We start from the raw sequence: 17,309 nt of genomic DNA on the forward strand, positions 1-17,309 counted from the left end.
CTTTGGCCCAGTCTCCCTCCTTTGCTCTTTTTCCATGTCCATTCAACATTTAACTTCTCTGGCTCCTTATTCTTTTTTTCCAGCGTACCCATCTGGGTGAGGAGGAGAAGAAGAGGAGGATGGCTCAATTTCTCCAGATGGAGATCCCCAACTTTGGTAATAGCATCTTGGAATGCCTGAACGAGCAGCGGTTACAGGGGCTGTATTGTGATGTCTCAGTGGTGGTGAAAGGCCATGCTTTCAAGGCACACCGAGCTGTGCTGGCTGCAAGCAGCTGCTACTTCCGGGACCTTTTCAACAACAGCAAGAGCACTGTGGTGGAGCTTCCTGCTGCGGTGCAACCTCAATCCTTTCAGCAGATCCTTAGTTTCTGCTACACTGGTCGCCTAAGCATGAATGTGGGTGATCAGTTTCTGCTCATGTACACAGCAGGGTTCCTGCAGATCCAGGAGATTATGGAAAAGGGGACTGAGTTCTTCCTGAAGGTCAGCTCACCCAGCTGTGACTCGCAAGGCCTGCACACCGAGGAGGCACCTTCTTCTGAGCCACAGAGCCCTGTGGCACAGACATCCACCTGGCCTTCCGGCAATACGCCCTTACCCCTGGTCTCTCGTGTAAAGACAGAGCAACAGGACTCAGACTCTGTCCAATGCACATTTGTGGTTAAGCGGCTCTGGGAAAACAACCAGAAGGAAGGGAATAGTGGCGGTAGTAATGGCAGCCGCAAAATGGCCAAGATCTCCTCCCAACAGGAGTTGAGCGGGGGAAACCGGCAGGTTCAGCAGCAAGTGCAACAACAACAACAACAGGTCCAGCAGCAACAACAGCAACAGGTTCAGCAGCAGCAACAACAGCAGGCAGCACTAACGGGGGGAGGTGGAGGGGCAGGCGTGGTCAGCGGCCCCAGTACCTCAGACCAGACAAGCCCTGGCACCTCCAGTGCTTACACCAGTGACAGCCCCAGTTCCTATCATAATGAAGAAGATGAAGAGGAAGATGCACCCGAGGAAGGCTCCGATGAGCAGTACCGACAAATCTGCAACATGTACACAATGTACAGCATGATGAATGTAGGGCAGACGGGTAAGTATCCCATGTGGACTGTTAAAAAGGGCTGTCACTGTTTTCTTTAAACAAAGGCAAGGGAGTGTATTGCACTCTACTCCTGTTTTGATCAGAATATTCACAGAGATGAGATGCAAGGGAGATCTTGTAGGCTGGATAGTAAAGTTGGATGACAACAGAATCTTTGAATCTCAGCTTTGCATATTGTCTACTTAACTTTACATTTATTGCCAAAGCTGATACATGTTGCATATGTTTACTTCTATTGTTTAAAAAGTGAGGCATGGCTATGCTCTGATTCATATGGGCAGCAGAAATGTTCACTAGCTAACCACCTTGAGAGCTAATTTGGTGTAGTGTTTAAGGTGTCAGGCTAGAAATTGGGAGAATCTGAGTTCTAATCCTGCCTTAGGCTCAAAACCAGCTGGGTGGATTTTGGGCCAGTCACTTTCTCTTAGCCCTAGGAAGAAAGGAATGGCAAACCACTTCTGAAAAAGTTTGCCAAGGAAACTGCAAGGACTTGTCCAGGCGATTTCCAAGAATAGGACACAGTAGGACAAAAGGAGGGCGGGCACAGCTGTTTCTAATTCCTGATGTGAGGGATGTTTGTGCATATTGCAATTGACCAATATGAAACAAATGAATGTGTTCCGATACATTTTGTATGTGTTGGTCTGTGGGTTTGTTTTTATGTATGTGACAGAGCGAGAGAGAGAAGTGAAAGAAGTGTGAAGCAGACCTGAGAAGGATTTTAAACTAGGAATAATTAGAAATAAATCTCCAAATATTATTAATAATGTCAGCCTAGAGATATGGTATGAATAATATTTGTGAAGTGGTAGTATATTTGAAAGTAACAGACTAACCAAGGCTTTGAGTCCATACTCTGATGCCAACTTGCAGACCAAGTTACATGGCCTACATTTTGTTACCCTGTTTCCCCGAAAATAAAACCTCTCTGGATAATAAGCCCAATCAGACTTTTGAGCGTATGTGCTAAAATAAGCCCTCCCCGAAAATATTGCAACACAGAAGCAGCCATGAGGTGACCACATTCACCGCCTCCTGCACCTCAAAAATAATAAGACCTCCCTGAAAATAAGGCTGTGCTTATTTCAGGAGTCAAAAGAAAATAAGATCCTGTCTTGTTTTCGGGAAAACACGGTAGATAATTTTTTTTTACAGGTGACTTTTGTTCTCCTGTTCATAGAATTAAAATAGGAGAGCACAAGGTAAGTCATCAAGGTGAACTCCCTGCTTAATGCAGGAAGCCAGTATCCATAACCAAGGGCTGTCAGCCTCCATCTGAACACATCAAGTAACGGGTAGGGGCAACTGTAATATTTTAATATCAAACCAGAATGCTTCGATAGTGATGATGGGAACTTGTTTCTTCTGGACATTTTCATGCTTTCTCTGCTCAGGGATTGGGAGATCTGAAATACAAGTAATAAAAATGTATATTGGAAAGTGAAATCATAACAACACGTTTAAGCTTCGCAAAGTTAAGAGTTGTCATTTCTGCCTTGGGGACTTATAAACAGAACTAGCAGTGCTGCCCTCAAAGAAAATTCAGAAATACCGGAAATAGTGTATACAGAATATTCTTGTCACTTATTGACAGGCCTGAGCTAGCATTTTTCTATAATATATGTCAGGGTTCCAAATAACATCCAAAATTAAATCAGAGTCCAAGGCAAAGTATTGCTCAAAGTTCCAATTTATTAAGAGAGTCATGTTGGCACATCTGGGAAAACCCGAATCTGAGCTTCCTGGGTTTTCCCCACCCAGTTGAGAGTTTATGACCTTGCCCCCACACTCACAGGTCCATCACATGGTCCAATCTTCCACTGCCATGTTGGCAGTTCCACCCATCCAGTTCCAGTCAGGTGCAGAGGTGTAGAAACAAAGGATGACCTTGGATTCTAGGAATTTTAAAAAGGAATTTTATTTTGACATCACATTCTACTCCTTACTATTCCCCCTCCCAATTCCCTACTAATGAAAAAGCATAGTAGAATAGAATATTAGTGTGACAGGTGAAAGATCCCAGAAGGAACTGGCTGCAGGCCTGACAATATATATATAAATAATTGGGCCATCCACAACTTGCTTGTTTTTTTTCAACCCAAATCCAAGCCATTCTCTCTTTTTTAACTAAAAGGTTCAATAATCCAGTAGCCCAATTTCGGGTGTTAACTGAAGGAACCTTACTGAGATTGGGCCAGTTTGTTCTGTACAACCAGTAAGTCTTTTCTATTTTAATATTTTGGGGTTGCGTCTTTTCAGAGGTGCTTTAAGCACTCCACGTGATCTTTGTAAGAGGCAACTGAGGACTTTTCTTTCTTTTTTTCAGTCTTTGTCAAGTTGTTTTTGCTTCACAGCTGCTGCACCATATATCCTTTATTTTTCATTAGTTTGTTTTTGTAGGTAGCTTTAAATTATTGCATTGTATCATATCTTTGCTGAAAAAATAGTGTTATGGCTTGTTTTTAAAAAATAAAGAATAAAATATGCACTGATGGTCTAATCACCATAGAAAAGCTGCAACTTTCAGCCTCCCTGATTGCTTCCGGGTCTTCAGCATGCATTCCCTGGTACTGAAGAGGTTGTGAAATATTTTCAGTATTTGCCCTATAAATATGGACAAGGAGGATGAATAGCAATCTCTGCTTAAGATGAATAAACAAATCCAATGGTAGTGAATTTTCTCCACCTGCCAGCATTGCACATATTTGCCTTCCTTGTTTTAATGAGAGAATACAGCCAGACTACAATATTTTATGGAAAGGGGATTGAAACATAAGCTCTTAAAAGACATCCTGTTCCTGGAAGAGGAAGAGGTAGTTGTGATTCCATTTTTTTAAAGGATGCAGTAATTTCTTAGCTCTTTGAATGACTTGCTTAAGAACACTCTGCAAGAGCGAGTTGCAAATGTAGTTGCAGAGTTTAAACATTTCAAAGAGAAGAATAGACTTGGTACCTTCATTTCATATCTGCTCACCGCTTTCTCCTATTTTCCTCCTGTCCCTTTCTCCCCCCCCCCTCCTTTTTCAGCAGAAAAAGTAGAAGCACTGCCAGATCAGGTGCAGTCAGAGTCTCGCAACCGGATACGAGTGCGGCAGGACCTAGCTTCACTGCCTGCAGAGCTCATCAACCAGATTGGAAACCGATGCCATCCGAAGCTATATGACGAGGGTGACCCGGCTGAGAAACTGGAACTTGTGATAGGTAGGACTCCTTAGAGTTGAAACTGGTTTCAGTACATAGGAAAAACCTTTCTTACCTCTCACATATAATTCACTCTATACTTTGGGGGATTGTTTTTTTGTCTAAACGAAAAGGAGTCCTGATAATTATGTTACAATAGAGTCAAAATTTGAGCTAGCATTATTTAAAAATGCCTTTAATCCCCAAAATTAAAGAAAGGAACAAGTGCCCGTAGTCCTTGACTTGCGACCACAATTGAGCTCAAATTTTATGCTGTTAAGTGAGATATTTGTTAAGTGAGTTTTGCCCCATTTTACAATTTATTGCCTGAGTTGTTAAAGTGAAATCACTGCAGTTACTAAGTTAGTAACCTGGTTGTTAAGTGAATCCGGCTTTCTCGTTGACTTTGCTTGTCAGAAGGTCGCAAAAGGAGATCACATGGTCTTGGGACACAGCAACAGTCATAAATATGAAGCAATTGCCAAGTATCTGAATTTTATCACATGATCATGGAGATGCTGGAAAGTTTGTAACTGAAAAGTTTGTAACTGAAAACCGTCATAAGTCATTTTTGTAACTGGAAAGTTTGTAACTGAAAACCGTCATAAGTCATTTTTTCAGTGACATTGTAACTTTAAATGGTCACTAAATGAACTGTTGTAAATTGAAGACTACCTGTATTAACATTACCTGTTATGGCACTTTGTACATGTCAGAATACTGAGCCATGGAAAAGAGAACCAAGAAAAATGAATACCATATTTTTCAGAGTATAAGAAGCACTTCCCTCCCCCCCAAAAATTGGATGGAAATGTCTGTGCATCTTATATAGTGAATGTTGCTGAAGCACCGGCCCCCACAAATTGGCCATTTTTGGCCTCCGCACATTGCGTTTTCAGCCTCTACATGCTCCATTTTAGACTTGTTCCAGGCTGCAGAGATCACCACAGCACATTGCTGCCGATCGCCACCTCTGCATGTTGCGTTTTTGGCCTCCACATGCCCTGTTTTTGGTCTCCGACCATTGTTTTTGGTCTCCGCGCATGGCCTCCACATGCCCTGTTTTTGGCCTCCACATGCCCTGTTTTTGGTCTCCGCGCATTTTGGTCTCCGCGCATTGGGGCCAAATGGGGCGTTCGGAAACGTGACATGCAGAGGCTGAAAATTTGATATGCAGAGGTTGCAGTCAGCAGCGATCTGCTATGGCGATTCCAGCAGCCTTGAACGGGTCTAAAACAAAGCATGCGGAAGCCAAAAATATGACGTACGGAGGCCAAAAATGTGATGTGCGGAGGCACCAATGGGCTATAGCAATTCCCGCACCCTAGAACAGCTGATTGGTGGTATTCTGGGAGGCCGATCCAACTACCAATCAGCTGTTCATGTTGAATCTGGCTGCGATAATGTGCTGAAGCTGACCAGGCTGTTTGATGTTTGCTGCAAGGATGCTAACCAGATGAATACCATTGGATGCTGGTAGGCAGAGGCAGATTTTTTTTCTCCAAAAAAGAATGTGTGTTTTATACTCCAGAGTGTCTTATATGCCAAAAAATACGGTAAGTTAAAATTATGCATGTCTTTTTCCACTGAAATGGGTGTAACTGTACATGTGAATATTGGATTTGGAGTCCAATTAGTTGTGAGGATAGCTTGTCCAAAGCATGTCAATATTTCATCCTCAATGGCATCAGTTAAACATGACTTCTCCTTTTTCCTCTTCTGTGTTTTGGAATCTCAGAAAGTAAGCGGCCTTTTCCATTTGCAATGAAATCACATTTTCCTCCAACTCTTTATTTTACTGTGTAAGCCTTTGGTTCATATCTTCCATTTTTTCTATCATCTATTTTTTCATTCATATCATGTATCATTTCTTTCACTTCTCTCAACTCACTCTTCACCTCATTATGATTCTTTGTTATCGCCTTCTGTAAAAATTGGAACATCATCCTCACATCTTTTTGAAATGAATTTTATTTCTCTGCTTGTAACATGCTCTCTATTGACCTTGGACTTGATGGACTTGATGCTGCAGATGATGGTGCAGATGTTGTTTTCTTTCCTAAATTGCTTAAATTTGGATTTCTTGCCATTTCTGCTTGTATCTACTTATGTCTATTAACTAGGTTAATTGGGACCTTAATTTAGTAAAATACACCACAATAATCTCCTAGCCCCCAACCAACTTCTAACCCCCTATTTTAAACCAAGGAAAGAACACTTTTTTCTCTTTCAATTTCACACCAGTATCACAATCTTATAATTTTTATAATCCACCAGATCAGTCCAAAAATTAATCCTATAGTAATGTAGAATACTTATTTGCAGATAATTATTTTCTTTCTTCTTCTTCTCTCAATAACTAGTATCTGCAATCCACAAGGCCCATCAATACCCCAGGACATTACCACTCTCAATTAATTTTTGCAAGCAATTCTATGTTTAGAATTTCAAAACTCTTGCTTGGGTTTGACTTTGCCCTCTGAATATCCATAAGCCACTAAAATTCCTAGCCACAGAGATGACTCCCAAACAGATCATGTGCTGTATTTCAGAAGTCATTTGTGTAACTGACATGGTTGGATCAAAGCTATCAAATGAAGTGGTCTGTTTGCCAAACCAGTGGGTGGCATCACAATATCGGAAGCAGAAAGAAATTGGATGAATCTTACCTTAACCATGTTATCTTTTGTCTACTACCTAAAGCTTTTGACAACATGGTGCTTGATAAGATTCTATATTGGCCTGTATACAGTTTGAATGTACACAACAGGCTTTGTTTCTGTTCAGGTACTAATGTGTACATCACTCGGGCACAGTTGATGAATTGCCATGTTAGTGCTGGGACACGGCACAAAGTGCTTCTCAGGCGGCTACTAGCATCCTTTTTTGACCGGTGAGTAAATGATGATCTGTGCTATGGAGATATAAGTATGGGGGTGTGGGTATCTCTTCTTGTATGTTTACTCCTTCTCATCCCAGTGTTCTTTTCTGCTCTGGCGATGTAGTCCTAGGCTCAAGGAACAAGACAGGAACTGAAACTCAGCTAAAGACAGATAGCAATAGCACTTAGACTTATATACCGCATTACAGTGCTTTACAGCCTTCTCTAAGCAGTTTACAGAGTCAGCATATTGTCCCCAACAATCTGGGTCCTCATTTTACCCATCTCGGAAGGATGGAAAGCTGAGTCAACCTTGAGCCTGGTGAGATTTGAACTGGCAAACTGCAGGCAGCCGGCAAGCAACAAAGTAGCCTACAGTACTGCATTCTAACCTCTATGCCACCGTGGCTCATCTGAATAGTATTCAAGTGGACAGAATTAGCCTTTAGAGCAGTGGTTCTCAACCTGTGGGTCGGGACCCCTTTGGGGGTTGAACGACCCTTTCACAGGGGTTGCCTAAGACCATCAGAAAACACATATTTCCGATGGTCTTAGGAACCGAGACACCAATTTTATGGTTGGGGGTCACCACAACATGAGGAACTGAATTAAAGGGTCGCGGCATTGGGAAGGTTGAGAATCACTGCTTTAGAGGAAGAGCACCAGTAAGACACAGTGTTTCATAACATTTTAACTGCCTTCTTACCATTGCTAGGAACACCCTTGCAAACAGTTGTGGCACTGGAATCCGTTCCTCCACCAATGACCCCAGCCGGAAACCTCTTGACAGCCGAGTGCTGCATGCTGTGAAGTGTGAGTGTCTCTTCAAAATATTTGTATGGGAGAGTGAATAAAATATAGGAGCAAAGTAGTACTTCCCACTTGAAAGAAAGGAGATACCTAGGAAATCTAGCTAGCATGTAATCTCTTTGAGTTATCACAATCTATAATGTTTATATACCACACAGATAAATGTAGTGCCAGATTTGGCCCTGAGTCTTTGCAAGCATGAGTAGGTTTTGGGGCTAGAAACAGAGGCTAAGAGTCACAGGAACATTCCCAATTGCTGCTATAGTAACCATGATTAAGGTGGCCTTTGTTTTCTTCCTTCAGTTTATTGCCAGAACTTTGCCCCAAACTTCAAGGAGAGCGAGATGAATGCAATTGCTGCTGATATGTGCACAAATGCACGACGTGTTGTCCGTAAGAGCTGGATGCCTAAACTGAAACTACTGATGGCTGAAGGCGACGCCTACACAACCTTCATCAATGACAGTGGCAAAATGGAGCCAGACATCATGGGTGTGGAGCACAACTTTGAGACCAGCAGCCATGATGGGGATGCAGGCACCTCAGCCGAGGGCCTCCAGTGAAGTGTGCCCACCTCTTTTTCCAGGCGATGGTTTTTAATTTCCTAATTTGATTTTTTTTTTTTTTTTTTTGTAGAATCGTTTTCCACATTTTCTCATTTTCTTTTTATTATTGTTGGTTTGTTTTTTTTGTTTTGTTTTTTTGTTTTGGCAGAGGGGAAAGAAAGCATTGTGCTATCTCCTTTTTTGAAACAAAGATGCTTAAATTTTGACCTTTCTTCCTCAGGCACTACAAGTAGTTTGAACCCTGCTGCTGCTGTTGCTACTGCACTGGCAGTTCCGACTGGCATTTCTCCTCTCCCAGCCCCTTCTTTTATGACTGTTTTGATAAAAAAAATATTTTAGTGGGAGGAAAAACAACCAAATCCACTTGCAAACACACTAAAGGAAGTAATGTCCAGAACACTACATGTTTCCTCCATCCTATGTTTGTTGCCGCCAGTTTAGGGCTGTAACTTGGACTGACCATTACTAAGTCTTTCCTTTCTAGAGAATGGGAAACACGAGCAGGAAAGGGACTGATCCTAACATTCTTGGGCTGTCACCTTTGCTCCTCTCAGTTCCAGTTCTACCCCTCCCCTTCCACTCTTGCTTAGGTACACTTAGGTTTTAGGCAAGGAGACAGTTCCTTTCCTTTCATTCTTGGTATCGTCACAACTTAAATATACTTGCATGCATACACACTAATGTCTGCTTTCACGCCTCTGAACCTATGCACTTTCTCCGGCTGTGACACACACCGATCTGTCCTGTCATTCAGACCACTCTAACCTCCTGAATTAATGTATCATGTAGGACACTATACTTGTTGCCTTTTTATTGGCTCAGAGCCAGTACAGAAAACACTGAACTTAGAGCTGAGATTATTACTATCCTTTAACATAGTCTTCATTTCTTCTATGCCAGCTTCTTCTCTGAAGTGTTTTCTTTTAACACAAAATGTGTTTGCAGGTTTCTCAGTTTTCAGGCAGTTTGCAATATCGGACATATATCCATGCAGTCGGCATAGGGATCTTTCTCTAGGAGCTAATAGTTAACAGGTATATTTACCTGTCTTACTGCTGCCATAACTGGAAATCATTCCCCTCCCCTCCATGTTTGTGGATTAGAGAGCAGAATAAGAAATTCTTATTCAACTCTTTCTCCCACTTCAGGTAGTTTGCCAAAGGCAAACATGAAGTTTACAAAACAGTTTTTGATGGACGAGACAAAGCCAAGGAAGAAAGCATCACTTCCTTAATCCAACCAGTGCTACATGTTCACACCAGCCTGTGTGGATATTTCAAACCTCCAGATAGTTGGAAAGAACCTTTACTGAATGGTTGAAAATCTCCAAAAAAGTACCTAATTACAATACGAAACCTTACCTTTTGTTTTTTCCCCACTAAAGGCCAATTTTATATTAATATGGCTCCCAAGTGATGTTTGACCCAGAAAAAAGGACTGCTGGTTGGATTCCATCTTGAAATGGAAAATAAATAAGTAAGTGGGCAAACCAGGAATTTTAGGAAACCTTCTCTCCTGCCTTTTTGTATTTCTGTTGACAGGATTAAGGGAGTCAGTCATACTGAAAGAGTTCCTCTCTTCTTTGGAAATCCTGGGATACTGAAGTAGTTATGCTTGGTAGCAGTTGGGCTTTTATTTTTCCCAGTAAGACAGGTGTTCCAAACAATCCTTTGTGCGTTCATGATGGTTGTTGCCTGACACTTTTCTAAGCCATCCTTTGAACACAAGACCATTCTCCACAACTGGGAAAGGCTTGGGGGGGAAGGGAGAGAAATTATTTAATAAAGGAACTTAAAACTGGAAATCTTGAAGGATTTGTCTCTCCATGAAGACAAATTCAGGGCATGAATAATGTTACATCTTTCTCCAAAAAAGATTACAAAATCTGGAGCATTTTAAAAATCATTCCCACAGTTTAGAATTCTTCCAAATAAGATGGGATGACAGTTTCACTAGTATCTGATTTCACATGAAAGCATTAATCAGTGTCAATAATGTCTCTTACATGAATTTATCTATCAACTGAACCAAAACTCGCCTGGAAATTTTTTTCCTTTTCCAAAGAAAGCTCAATAGTTATAGCTGAGTCTCAGTTATTGTCTGTTTATAAAGAAAAGCAAGCCTGGTGTAAATCTTTAAAAAAAAAACAATTAAAGCACCTAACTACACTGGTTGTATTTCAGCGGGGGTTGCAAATTTTAGATTCAACCAGTCTTAGCTAAGGGGATGTATATTTACTTTGCATACATAATTTGTACATACGTATGTATGTTCTTTATCTAGAAAGAGCTCAAAATCAGCCCAGATCTTGTTTCAGAGATACACACATTCAGGTCCTGGTTGACAAGGGGAGACAATTTTCATGCCACTATCTAGTTCCAGAGAATCCCTTGGTACATTTATATTTGTAACTGTGGGGGAGCACATTTCTAAATCCTTTTATGAGTTGATACAGCTCTAGGTGAACTTCACTGTGTTGATATATATATATTCCTACTCTCTAGATAGAACACTAAGAATGCCACACTGAGCCCACTTAGCTGGGAATAAGTGTGAATAGTACTGCTGACTGAGCACAATGAGACCTTTTTTGCATACCTTGATGGAACATTCGCCCACCAACTGTGTGAATGTGAATGTACCAGTCTTGCCTGAGAAGTCATGTGGGTGGATTCCACCCCCTCCCCCTTTTAATATACTTCATGTGCATGTCCTACTTTGCTCAGAAAATAGCTGCTTTGTACTTCAAGGCATGTTGCTGGTTTTCTTTGGTTAGAATAGGCAATCTTGTTCATTACTGACTTTGGTAAGTCCAGGGCATTTTCTAAAAGGCAAAGCGAAAGACAAGTACAGAATCTAAAGAGGTATAAAGTCATGTTCAAATTGCAAGGATATCATTGTAAGATTTTGAGCTGAAACAGCAGCCAGGCCAGGTGCAGAGGACCTGATTACTTGAGTGCTGATCCAGGAGACTGCAATTGATTGGAGATATTTTCAGAAAAGTTATTGTCCCCGTTTAAATGTAGGTAAATCTGCCTTAGAAACCTAAGGTATTATATTGATTTCCTTCTTTTACTGATTTCCTTCCTATAATTCCACTAAGAAATTAAGAGTTTTTGTGAATTTGCAGGTAGTTTTGTTTTGTCTATTTTTCTCAGAATTATAATTCAGGTGCTGCTATTTTTAGAAATCCATGATGAAGGGCACAAACTTTGTGGTATCCCACTGCATGCCCTGCCCAGTGATACTATGAGCATTTGCTTTACTATAAAGAAATGGCTCTTCCAAGATCGAAAGTTAATTATTAACATTAACTCCAATTCACACTTCACTGCTTTCTCTTTCTTCCAGTTCCTCTTTTCTCTTTTCTACTAGTTTATTTTATGCAGGAGAGGCTTATTTGTTACCTAGGACACGATTTACACAGTGCTTCTATGGTACTATAGTCAGTTATATTATATAACAAACCCCACTCACTTCACATCTGATTAGTAGTTTTCCTGAAAAATGGAAGAGACAGAAGTTAACTTTTTAAAAATCATATACATTTTCTAGAAACCAAATAGGGGTATAGCTCATTATTTTCTTACACTACAATAGTCTTTAATCATATTCTAGTTTTTAAAAAGTATGTAATGGATGGTGTTTAAAAGGGAGGTAAACGATACAAAATTTTATTGGTATGGTTGGTATATGTGTGCGTGAGAGAATTATAATAATAGTCTCCGCCTGAATTCTCAAATGGTTTTAGGAGAAAAATTAATCAGCTGTCACTTTTGAAATCTGGCCTTGTTTAAACAATGGAAAGAATAGGAGGATTGAACAAAGGTTGCATATTTAGCTGGATTGCAAGAAAAAGAAAACTAGGTATCTAATCAAGAGTGCATGTGCATTGTTGAGAATGCCCACCTGCATCACCTCTCTAAGTCATACATGGAATTATAGGGATGAATGTTGCAGTATGAATAGAGATACATATCCAGGTCACAGTTTTTATAGCAACAACTAATATAGAACAGTTGCATGCACATGAGTTCCTATTATCATCCTAATGCTTGTGTCTTATCTCTCACCCATGCTGCCACCCATGTTGTTGCATGTAATATAGAGGTTGACCAATTATATTTACCAGCTATTCTTTCATGAACATGAATGTGATTCTAATGAACAGACTCTTAAGAGAAAACAGCTGTGGTAGCGGTAGTAGTAAACACTTTTCCCCAGACAAAAAACATGCCAGCTTTTTCCTCAATCTGCATTAATCCCAGTCTTGCTATTTTCGGCTAGTACCACTCCCAATTCCTGAATTCTGGTTTATATGCTCCAATCCAGCTGCACAGTAGACTCTTAAAATTCTATGCCTTTGTCCCTTTTTTCTACTGTTCTCCTTAGTACAGTATTTCTGGTAGGTTCTCTTTTCCCTTCCCTGAAAATGCAGAGGAATTAGGAGATTGAAATGGCATAGACTTTTTTTTACATAAAAATGCACAGAAGTTAATACTTCTTTCTACCATCTTGACCTCCAAACTAAATTGGAAGACTTATTCTTTAAATTCCACTCTGAGTTGGGAATACCTGTAGTTGAACCAGTCAATATAACTTTACTACAACATCTTGCCTTCAGTGGACAAAATACTATAAAAAAACAAAATAACATCCAAATTCCTTCCCCCTACATTGGTTTTTAAAGCAAAAAATACTGCAGTGACAACAGTATTTCACTGTGTGACTCAGAACAGAATTTATTCTCCCTAATCATTAAGAGTTTTTCCTTATAAAAGTATGTTAGATTGGTCTTCTCTAATCTCCATTGAACTCTTATCTAGCCACTGCTCAAGATGTGAAAAGCTTTCTTGGGTTATCATTACTTGTTCAGCTGAGTGTCAACTAAGAGCTCCTATAACATAAATGTGTATCATGCGTTCATCCCCTCCTCAGTAATCTTGAGCAGAGTTACTTGGATATAAGTAGTAACATTATTAGTCTTCAGTTTTTACAGTGGGAAGATTAATCCCCTTTCAACAATTGGCTTTTCTCAGTAACCCTGTATGTAGACAGTGGATTTCTTGCTACTAACAGTGACAAGAAACCAGCTGTTTCCTGCGAGCCAACTGATCAGATTAATCAACTAACAAGCAGGAAAAGGAGGCAGGGCTTTTAGATGTTCATCTTACACTGAAGAAATGAAGAAATTTAGGAAGAATACAATTTTATCCCTATTCATTGGATACCTTCTTCTGAAAGAGGTTCTATTATCTGTAGCTTCCTCCCTCTTTTCTCAGCCACCAAAATAACTATGATGTTGGGAAAGGCCAAAAAGAAAGAGTTAATAAGGTTTGGACAAGAAAAGTGTTTAGTAGATCATAATTATCTGATCTGTCATGGCTCCAAGCGGAAAGTAACATTTAGATTATGAAAACTAAGAATAATTTGCTCTGGGAAGAAACCAGTTCTGGGGGAAAAATAAGAACAGGAGACCTAGATCTATATCCACTCCATCCCCCAATTATATTGGCCTCTTTTCAACAGAACATAAAAGCTTATGGAACCTCTAAGGTCAGAGCAATCCATAATTAGAAATAAAATTGCATCCATACATCTGTCAATGCAGGGCAATTATAACTAATAAATATTCAGAGGCATCCAGAATTTAATGTTCAGTTGAATTTACTTTAGCTAGAATGCTTGCTTCTTATTCTTTTACCCAAGATAGAGTTGCTGTTAACGTTTTGTAGTATCATGTGCATCACCGCATCACTCACTGGTTAAACATTTTGCAGTCCTTGGTACTTTCCACTTTGAATTGGAAAAGACAGTTCTGGGCAAGGTGAACTCAAGATGTGAATCAGGAGGCAGCTATTTATGTCTCTGTCTTTAGTCACCTTACTGAGTTGGGTGGCCTTGTAAATGAAATAAATAAATAGGTGTGGGGGCCCCGCCTTTGAGACTGATAAAGAGAGTTAAGGCAGAATCTGCTTTAGGAAGATGACACTTTTGAGGAAGTGTCATGACAAAATGAATTATACGGTAAGTCAATCTCTTCTATCGCACCCCTTTTGACCAACAAATTTTGCACTGACTTTCACCATTATACTTTGGGAGAACTCTGAAATCTTCTGCTTTGAGCTCAGAGATTGTGAGAGCAAGAGAAGTGTAGATTGCACATAAGCTTTGGTATTTTTTTCAATCTTGGAAGCGAAGACCAGGGTTTTTGGTTTTTTGTTTTTGATGCGGGGAGTGAGGGGGGAGGGGATTGTGCAATATTAGTGGCACCTACTGAGGGAAAGGCAACCATTTCTTGCTGTGATTCTTGGGATGCCTGACTTATTCTAAGAAAATAAAAGGCACCAATTTTAAGTGAAAAAAGAAGAGCATACGCTAAAAGAAGAAAAGCACTGATTTTAAGTGGAAAAAAGAAGAGCATACACTATTCCTTTACTGTTTACGTACTTCAGAGTCTATTAGAGCCTTTGAATAGGTGCCCAGGGGGTGCATATAAACTGGTGAAGTAATTCTGGTGGAACATAAGCTAGTAATTCTATTTACACTGGAAGACAATTTGAATAGCATCTTGCATGTATGTTTCACATGTGAAGGACTTTTATTTTATTGTCAGCAGGTGTGATCCCTGGCAACTCGATAATAGACATTTTCGAACCTTCTAGGAGAAAAGGGGGGAAAAGTTGTACATTGCTTGCTTTCCTCATCAGGAGGCTTGACTGCCTTAGAAGAGTTGCTGTTGCAGATGTAGTAAGCTGGTCTGTCTTCCAAGACGGAGCTGCCAGAGCTCAATTTTTAAAACGTCAAGTTACAAGGGAGAGGAATTCTGAAGTCTGGGCAGAGACCTTTGGGACTGTAGTTTGTAATCCGCAGAGATCCACTTTGTTGCAATTCATATTCGCTGTCTGTTCTCATGGGTGGTAGCTTGAGGTGGTAGCCAGGAGGACATTCAGCACCTACTTTCTGAAACAGGGAAATACCTTCACCCACTTGGCATTCTTGGGGGGAAAAATCTGATGCCCACATTTAAATCCCAGAGGATGTCGGAATATTCAGCTGGACTCCTCTTTGTTGAGTCTTTTTCCAACCTACTTAAAAACTTCTTCTAGTGGGCATATTTGCATCTTGGATATGCTTTCTCTAAACAATGGAAAGAACAGATTGCGGAGGGGATGGGAGGCCTGACTTTTGTTGTATCCATTTTTGTCATCTTTTATTTTCCTTTTGACATTTATATGCTGGTCTAGGACCGTAATAGACATTTGATTTGTCATTTCTTTCCTTAACTAAAGCAAACAAATCTTTTTTTAAAAGGACAAAAATGTATACAGAAAGCACTAACAAAGCCTGATTATTTAACCTCTGTGCAGATGCAGCATGGACTCTTTTCTTCCCCTTCCAGGCGCTTTGGGTTAATGCAAGCAGCTACTCCAATATATCAGTACCTCTCCCTTCCCTGCCCCTTGTAAAATCCTTTCAGAGAGGAGAATCTATCCTTTAAAATACAAAATAACAATGGCAAAACCTCCCTTTTCCCACCCATAAGCCCATCCCAGGTCCCTCAGCACCCCACGCTTTTACCTCTGAACTTTCCCCTTTGCCCTCCCCTCTCCCCCCCGGATGATGCCAGTATTTGTTCTGTGTTATAAGTGCCAAGAAAAATTTTGTGACTCCTCATCCCTGTGACCTGAGAGTATCAAGAATTGCACATTAACTACTGTAAAGATTAAAAAAAAAAGAGGAATTCAGAAATGTTAATAAAAAAAAAAGTTTGTAACACTGGTGTCCCTGGCTATTTCATTAAGTTCATTTATTACTCTGAGATGTTCTGGGATAGCTTTGCCCAAATTTACAAACTGGATTTATTTAATAATGAATTTAAGCTGTGAAGCATCCTATTTCTGAGCACCGTAACTCTTACATAATAAAGTTAACACAATACATTAATCGTTAATGAATGATTCTTCAAATTCTATATCAAAAGTTCAACATCTGCTAAAATGGATGTGGTGATCCAGTGGAAATGTAAAATGGGGAACGAAGAAACAATTTTTAGCATCCGCTTTTCCCTAACCCCTACCTGGAAGGTTCTTTGATACGGTACGGTACGGGAAGGTGCCCTCCAGCCATCTGCTCTGCCAATATCCTGAGAAAAATCTCTAGAAGTATGTCTTCAGGAACACTTCTTGCCTACAAACTTAAGTTTTGCAAAATGTGATGCATGGTATATATGTGTGTATACACGCAACGAGGGCGTGTCAAATTTTTCAACTTTCAATTACCAAACATTAGGGGTGCTCAAAAGTTGTGACATGCCTTGAGGATTGTAAAGATTTTTTGGTTAATATAATTTAGATGTGTTTGGTAAATAACTACATAAATATCATCACTTTTTAACATTTTGTTTTATTTTGCACATGCAGACCTTCAAGTCAAGTTTCTCACTTCTGGCAACTGCCTGAACTGCTCCCTGCAGTTTTCTTGACCACTTCTTTGGGAAGTGGTTTGCCTTTGCCTCCTTCCTAGGACTGAAGAGAGTGGCTGGTTCAAAGTCACCCATCTGGCTTTGTAACTAAGGCAGGAACGGAACTTAAGGTTCCCTAGTTTCTAGCCTGATATTTTAATATTTATTTTAAGACATCAAACTAGTTCTTCCTGGTTATTCTGATTGCTTTGGTATGCTTACTCTGCTGAAAATGGGAACTAAATCTACAGTTTTGCACGTAGTGTCCAGGTTCCGGATGAACAACAAAGACGCAGGACACAGATGTTGGGTT

General features: G+C 40.2%; 1 protein-coding gene across 2 annotated transcripts in view; it reads left to right on the forward strand.

Moving 5' to 3' along the window:
- Positions 1-16,309, forward strand: part of NACC1 (nucleus accumbens associated 1) — a 31,378-nt gene extending 15,069 nt beyond the window's left edge. The window contains exons 2-6 of one of the 2 annotated variants that reach the window (XM_032210329.1): positions 84-1,083; positions 4,123-4,296; positions 7,063-7,168; positions 7,872-7,969; positions 8,270-16,309. In XM_032210329.1, coding sequence (XP_032066220.1) covers positions 120-1,083; positions 4,123-4,296; positions 7,063-7,168; positions 7,872-7,969; positions 8,270-8,529 — 1,602 coding nt within the window. In that variant the 5' untranslated portion in view covers positions 84-119 and the 3' untranslated portion in view covers positions 8,530-16,309. The remainder of the gene's footprint in view (positions 1-83; positions 1,084-4,122; positions 4,297-7,062; positions 7,169-7,871; positions 7,970-8,269) is intronic. The other variant, XM_032210330.1, reaches the window with a different exon arrangement.
- The last annotated feature ends 1,000 nt before the right edge of the window (positions 16,310-17,309 follow it).

The sequence above is a fragment of the Thamnophis elegans genome, chromosome 2, assembly GCF_009769535.1.
Source record: "Thamnophis elegans isolate rThaEle1 chromosome 2, rThaEle1.pri, whole genome shotgun sequence".
NCBI classification, from domain to species: Eukaryota; Metazoa; Chordata; class Lepidosauria; order Squamata; family Colubridae; genus Thamnophis; species Thamnophis elegans.